The sequence below is a fragment of the Schistosoma haematobium genome, chromosome 1 (genome assembly GCF_000699445.3).
Source record: "Schistosoma haematobium chromosome 1, whole genome shotgun sequence".
Lineage (NCBI taxonomy): Eukaryota > Metazoa > Platyhelminthes > Trematoda > Strigeidida > Schistosomatidae > Schistosoma > Schistosoma haematobium.
In genome coordinates, this window is record NC_067196.1 from 78,644,912 (window position 1) to 78,652,055 (window position 7,144).

General features: G+C 39.6%; 1 protein-coding gene across 4 annotated transcripts in view; it reads right to left on the reverse strand.

Annotated features, from left to right (window-relative positions):
- The window catches only part of MS3_00002192 (uncharacterized protein), a 38,437-nt gene extending 36,124 nt beyond the window's left edge, over positions 1 to 2,313 (reverse strand). For all 4 annotated transcript variants that reach the window (XM_051209763.1, XM_051209760.1, XM_051209761.1 and 1 more), the window contains exon 1: positions 2,001 to 2,313. In XM_051209763.1, the coding sequence (XP_051075219.1) occupies positions 2,001 to 2,193 (193 nt within the window). In that variant the 5' untranslated portion in view covers positions 2,194 to 2,313. The remainder of the gene's footprint in view (positions 1 to 2,000) is intronic.
- Between the last annotated feature and the right edge of the window lie 4,831 nt (positions 2,314 to 7,144).

The following is a 7,144-nucleotide window of genomic DNA, read 5'->3' on the forward strand; positions in this document are numbered from 1 at the left end:
GCTAGAATAAGATACAGGGGCTTAAAATAATGACTAACACTACAATACTTCGATTTTAAAGGTATTACGTACAAAGGTGTTGTCAAACTCCGAAGACATGACATCTTTAGTAGTGAGGTCGACATGGTCTGCTACACCAGCTCTCAAATTGTGAGTCTGTTCCTTATTAGAACATTATGTATCACTTTTTGATATTTTTCGCTTATTGGTATATTAGATCTTCATCATGATGGAACAAACACTTAAGTTACTTAAGATCAAACGTCTTTTGTCTCCCACCATCCAGTTAACACTATTCTGGCCCGATAATGCAGAAGCCTGGTTTCGGTACGTAGAAGCTGACTTCCACGAGCACGGCGTGACACACCCACTCGCACAATTCGCAGTAGTGAAAGCACTACCAAGCGATTTCAACAAGTACGTCACACAGTATGTTTGCCTTACGAACCTTTAAAAAAGGTCTCAGCTAGATGTGTCCATCAAAGCTAATCAGGTCAGCATCAAATGTCGAAGACTTACAGAACTACTTACTTTGAGGATTTAATGACCGCTGCAAAGAAAACAAGTCACGAGACAGTATGGTTTCGGGGACTAGTACATTGCAAACTAGCTGCAAAACCTCTAAGTGTTTTACAAGACAATTTGGTAGGACTCTAATTTATGGACGAGACAATCAGAAGCGTTTAGGGAATTTCAAGGTCACGGCGCTAAGTTCAGTGCGAGATGCTCACATTCGATCGTTTTACAGCAGATTTTAGAGAATAGGTGATCGTTGAGAGACTACAGCAGATGGGACTATTAAGAAGTTCCTGTGTCTGTGACTGCGGCAATTAAATGACCGCAGCACGGTGTGCAGACTGTCGCGATGACATTGTATTTCGTTGTACTATATGTTGGAGAAAAAAATCTGCTCGAACTGGCACTTTTTTTGCCCGGTCACGGCTAAGGCTAAGACAAACCATGATAATCGTTGCAAATTGGATCATAAAGTCTCCAGTAACATTAGCTGCGGCTATACCGATGATTGGAAAGCGTATAGATGCCTCTCGAGACTTGGTTTTGTGCATCATGTGGTGGTGCACAAACGTCATTTCTTTGATCCAACGACGGGGGGTCCATACAAACAACATTGAGGGCATGTGGTCTAGGCTGAAGTATTTTTTAAGACCCTACCACGGCTCCAGAGGACGATTATTATGGAGTCATATGGACGAGTTCTTATACCGCATGCACTATGATTTCAAAACTTCTGAACCTATATCAAACCTCAACAAGTTCTTAAATAATGTAAAAGAAGAATATCCATTGTAATTCATCACTTTTTTATTATATATTTTCACTTCATACTAACTCTCTTCTGATTGGCTAATGTCCTTAAGGTCACTTAAAAATTCGTTCAAAGGTCGTCCATAAAGTAGAGTTTCACCGACAATTTAAACATCAAGCAATAAAGTTCACATGGGAATCGTAGAGTACAGAAACAAATCATCATACGCTAAGTCCTCTTGGAACTATAAAATACCACACCATTGCATTTAAACTTCCAATTTAGCTCTGCACCATAAACACATGTGGAGCTAATTACTTGAAGACTATTTCTTAAAGGTTATTGTGCAAACAACTTCGAACACAATTAAAGCAACGAGCTGTGTACGACAAAACGAGTTGAATATATGAAACACAGGGTTCAACAGATGCCAACATATGGTTCTATCAGTAAAATACTTGACATGGATAATACTAGTAGGAAGGAATGTCTTAACATGACCCTCTCATAAGTATAAGATGAAAATGAGGTACATGAAACCAGTTCTTGTTCATTACAGAAAATACATGATTATATATATACACATGTATTCAAGCGGATGACATAAGAGCTCAGTTGTATAAAACACAAGACCAAATGCACATAAAGCAGGGCTGAACAGCACGTGTATGATGATGGAAATTGCATGAAAAATACAGTTCACAAGAGACCAGATATGGAGAATACAACTAACCTGAGAGATCTTTAGAAGTCTTTTCAACGTATGAATCTTTGAACAGTAGCGCGAATATAATTATTCCGAAACATATAAACAGAGCCATTTTGGAGGCATCTGTATCAAAATTTTCAATATCCCCTCGGCGCCGATTTCTCCTAGGGGCTTGCTCTCGTAGGTAATAAACCCGTCTTTGTGAGTAAGATACCATAAACTTTGTTCTTCTCAGTAGACAAGCAAGCGACTACTGCACTGCGGAGAAACCAACATCACTTAACCTTGAAATCAACACTAGCCAAGTACTGTAGTTAAAAAACCGCCGGCCTATTCTTGGCGTTAAACGGTATCAGTGGATCAGCCTACCGTAATCGACATAATGATAATGATCAATCGATTATATGTTTCGTTTCTCGAAGTTTCGTTCTTCATTTTAGACCCAGTTTTGCCATGAAATCGTTTGCCGGTGCACGATATGCGTGGCGCGCTATTTAAAACTGTTGTCTTAAATTTTATTGTGCCCTAAGGTGTAAAGTATGAATTTATACCTACTTAAAATGAACTTTCAGTTAAAGTAACGGAGAAGTCTCAGTCTTTTGTATTCAGTGTTTGTCACTTTCATATCTTTAAAAACACATTCCAGAGGTCAGGTTTGCTGGGATGAAGACTTTAGGAAAACTATCTCAAAGTTGATCAGAACAGGTCTTGCAGAGAGATCAGTAATTTTTCGTAAGTTAAGTGATTCTTCTAAAAAGGGGTTGAAGGCTAGGTTTCGACACAATCCAATGCGCATTATCAGTTTCAGTTTGGAAAAGATCCCGCCAGGCGGGATCGTGGATGCTCACTGCTGAGGAGTCCCACACTGGGATGGGACGGCCGTCCAGTAGTTCTAGGTTTTCCATGGTGGTCTAGCTTCAACTGATTCATGATTTCAATCAGTGGAATTTCTAAAATCTCCACTAAAACCCCTCCTGATTGTTAAAATGTTGAGATTTTCATAATGAAACTTTTTTATCACTGGAAAACATTTGTGTATATTATTGAGTTTGAAGTTTACATTATAGATTTAATGTAGTTAGATAATTAATGAGCACCCAAAAACAGCTATTTCGTTTTAACATGGATAGAAAGGTAATGCGATAAGATGCTGGTTGGAGGTAGTCAATAAGAAACCCTGCATCTAGGTTTCGTGCTACTTGAGGGAACTGATTCGCCGTGACGAGTGTCAAGTAGTACGAAACCTATGTCCAGGGTTTCCTGTTGACTACCTCCAACCATCATCTCATCATAACATAGTGCACGCAATGTCGAGTCATCTACACTAGTTTCACTTTGGAAAGGACAGGAGGCTTGGTGGCCTGTGTTAGTCCCGAAAATGATGGTCTCTCAGTTGTTCCACTCTTTCTTTATAAAGAGTCGACAGATAGGGCTTTCATTGAATGTTGAGGTAATGAGTTTCACTCGTTGATGATTCGATGGGAAAGTTGATAGTCTGCTGACAAGTAATTTGTTCTGGGTTTGTGAACGTCGTTGGAGTGTCCTCGTAAATTCTCTGTTTTGGAAGACAAGAAAAATGAGGGCATATCAGGTGCAAATTGATCACTAAGCAATTTGAAAACTGTAATCAAGTCACTTCTAGTTCTTCGATATGACAGCGAGAAAAGGTTTGGCTTGGCCAGTCGAGCATCATATGGAAGCTTCGCTATTCCTGGGATCAGCTTAGTCCCTGTCCTCCGAACCTCTTCCAGAAGATCACTGTCTTTTTCAAGCAGGGGCTAGCCACCTGTATGCAGTACTCAATTTTAGGACTCACGGACACTGTATAAAAAGTCGAAAACGTTTTAGCGTCGACATGAATTAAGCCCCACGTATTGACCATAAGGTTCTAAAACCTTTGGTGGCTATTGCACGTCAGTTTGCAATAGTCTTTAAGTTTTGGCTAAAGATGACTCCTTAGTCATTATGTGTCTGGACAACATGTAGCTCAGTGTTATTCATCGTGTATGTATCTGTACCTTGATGACCGATGCGCATCACAATACACTTGGAAGTATTTATCGGCAACTGCCAGGTTTGAGACCATTCAGATAATTTCTTCAGGTCATTTTGGAGTTCTAAGCTCTCACCCTTATTTCGTATCGCTCTCAATATCTTTGTCTAAGGCTTTGCTGAAGTCAATGTAGGCTACGTCTACAGGTAGCTTTTGGTCCTCAAGAGCGCACCAGCTTTCACAATCCACTAATAAGTTAGTAAGGCAGGAATAACATATACCAATACCATGCTACTTCCCTGAAAAGATCCGGTTTAAATCGAGATTCTTAAATAGCTCCTTCAGAATATTTTTTCTAAGATTTTAACAACCACACTAGTTAGGTTAACTGGTCGGTAATTCTCAGGTTTACGTTTCGTACCTGTTTTGAAGACAGGACTTACTATGGCGTCCTCCTAGTCTTTTGGTAGATGACCCTGGGTTATGGATAGATTAAAGCATATATCTAAAGGGTTCGCGACGAAGCTAGCTAGTTCTTCTAGTAACCTAGGATGCAGTTCATCAGGCCCCGTGGATTCGCCTATGTCACAATCTCCAGAGTATGTGTGTGGGGATTTGTACGAACTGACGGGAAGGGCATTTCTACTGTATATACGTTTCTAAAGTAGTATGAGAATACTTGAGCTTTACCAAAGTCATCCTTCACTAATGATGAAGCAGTACTGTCTCCCCATAGTGCTAGAATATTTCCTCTTCTTACTGTAATTTGGTTTATATACTAATACATTCCATTGATTCCCTAACGATTTTCTCTTCTTACAACATTTTAGACTTACGGAGGGTCGAGGCACAGGTATTCCGAGCTTTTCGGCACTGGGATTTTGTCTCATCAATTCCACATTCTTATTCTCTTACGGAGAAGAATACGAACCCACTACTGAACCATGGTGGAGAGTTTCTCGGCCTCTTTAACGTTGTCCAAGGGATGTGTGGTGCAGTAACTTTTAAGTATAAATTTCAAAATACGCCACAAGCTATTTCGATCCAGGACTCTGGCTCTATTTTTCAATCTACTGACGATGCTGAATGTATGATATCTTGTAGGTTTGCTTTCTAGACGTTGGGTCTGGATTGAGCTGATGCGCTCTCGTGTTTGACAATTATATAGAAGTCAGAGGTGAATTTTGCATGATCAGTTTTACCTAGGGGTAGCACATAACCGAGGTTCGTAACGTCATCCTCATAATGTGTCAGTGTAAGATCTAGTAAGGATGATTCAGAATCCGGGTCATACCTAGTCGCTTCTTGCACACATTGCACTAGGGCACGTGTGAGACCCGCATCAGCTAGTTCCTGCTCAAAAGAAGTATCTGACAATTTAGTTCGCAGATTTTCCCAGTCTACTATGGGTGCATTAAAGTCCCCTAGGATTAGACATCGAACACTTTGTGAACAAGTAATGAGACAGCCTAGCAAGGTCTCATTTACCTCACAGCTTGGACTGCGACAGACCAAATCAATCAGCAGCTCTTGTCCCTTGCATTTCAAGCGGCAACTAACTAATTCACACGTCCCACTCTTATGAGATACACTGTCGAGAATGGAGATGTGAATATTACTTTATCGATGACTTGGGAAGTCAGTTTGTGTTTCCTGCCAGTAACAGAACGAGCCTTGCGATTGTGACTCCTAGGGTTAGCATTCATAGGCATTTTATGATAGAACCGGAAACGGATACCGAAAGTACACAGGCAAACCGCCTCTAAAAAGTTACTTTTGTTTGGGCTGAGGAAATAAACCATGTTACCGGAAGATACACGCTAAATGACTGGATCTGGAATATATTTTCATGCGAACCTCAGTCCACTCGATCGTAATAAGAGACAATGCACAGAGGTAGAAACAAATAAACGTAGCCGGAACAACGGAAAAACCTTATATTAAGGATTTTCGTGTCGTAAACGTTCGTAGCGAAACGATCTCAAACAATTATGAGTAGTATAGGAAAGTATTTCACAAAATAAAATTATGCTATACAAATGCTCGCAGCCTAATAAGTTGAATGGTGGAGATAAAAGTTGTTTGACGCAGAAAACCCTAGTGTTTCTCCACCTCAGAAACATAGTGGCATCAGAAGTGTATGGTCGCGAAATTTAATTACTTGTGTTACGTGAGAACTGAAGACATCCGTCCGAGTAAAACCTTTTTTATTGTATATTAACAATTTTACTGTGTTTTTGGATGTATTCGTTTTACTTACCTTTGGAACTTGTTTGTTCATATTATTATTTTCGGACATTTCGGTTTGTCTTTGTCATTGGTTTGGTATTTGGGAGTTTTCGCTCCGGGAACCTACAAAATTGAAGGTCTGTTTTGTAATTGTTATAATTATTGCTGTTAGAACGACATATGGGTCGACTATTTGTAAATCGCGAATAAACTTTGGTATCTAATTGGAATTTGGTTCTATTGTTAATTTGGGTTCGTGAATCGCAGATAGATCGACGAGCAAAAACTGGGACGTGACAAATTGGTTAACAAACCAAACTGCAAAATCTGAAGATGCCACAAGTATTCGGAGTTCAGCAACTACTTACCAGTAACACTATTTATAACCGAAACGCGCCAAACCAGTGAAATCAGAAGCACAGAGGCTTAAAGATAGATTAGATAGAATATCAACATATCGAGAAGTGTCTAATCTAAACCTGTTAGCGGTTGTAGGAGAAGAGAAGCACGACGTACTCATTCGTGATCTGGTGCGGATGCATCATGATAGCCTTCATCAGGGTTAGTCTATTGAAGCCGATGCGATAAGCATCAAATGATCAAGACTTTCAGAGCTATTTATTTTGGGGTTTATTTACCGCTAACAAGTGATCATAACTGTATAAAGAAATATGCGAATTGTTACTGTTGAGATAACATTGTCTGTTAAGTTAATAAAAGGGCTTAACCAAAATTAACCATAATCGAAATTGGTTGTAGGATAGTTGCTATTAGTCATATTGATATTTGGAGCGATAAGAGAATACAATTATTTTATGTTGAAGGTTCATTAGTCCAGTTAATTTAATTCCAATTCATTCTCCCTGCCAACATGGCGAAGGTCATCCGACAAAACGGAGATATGCTGCTATATAGACATAATCCTGCCAGTTAATTGGGTTAAAGA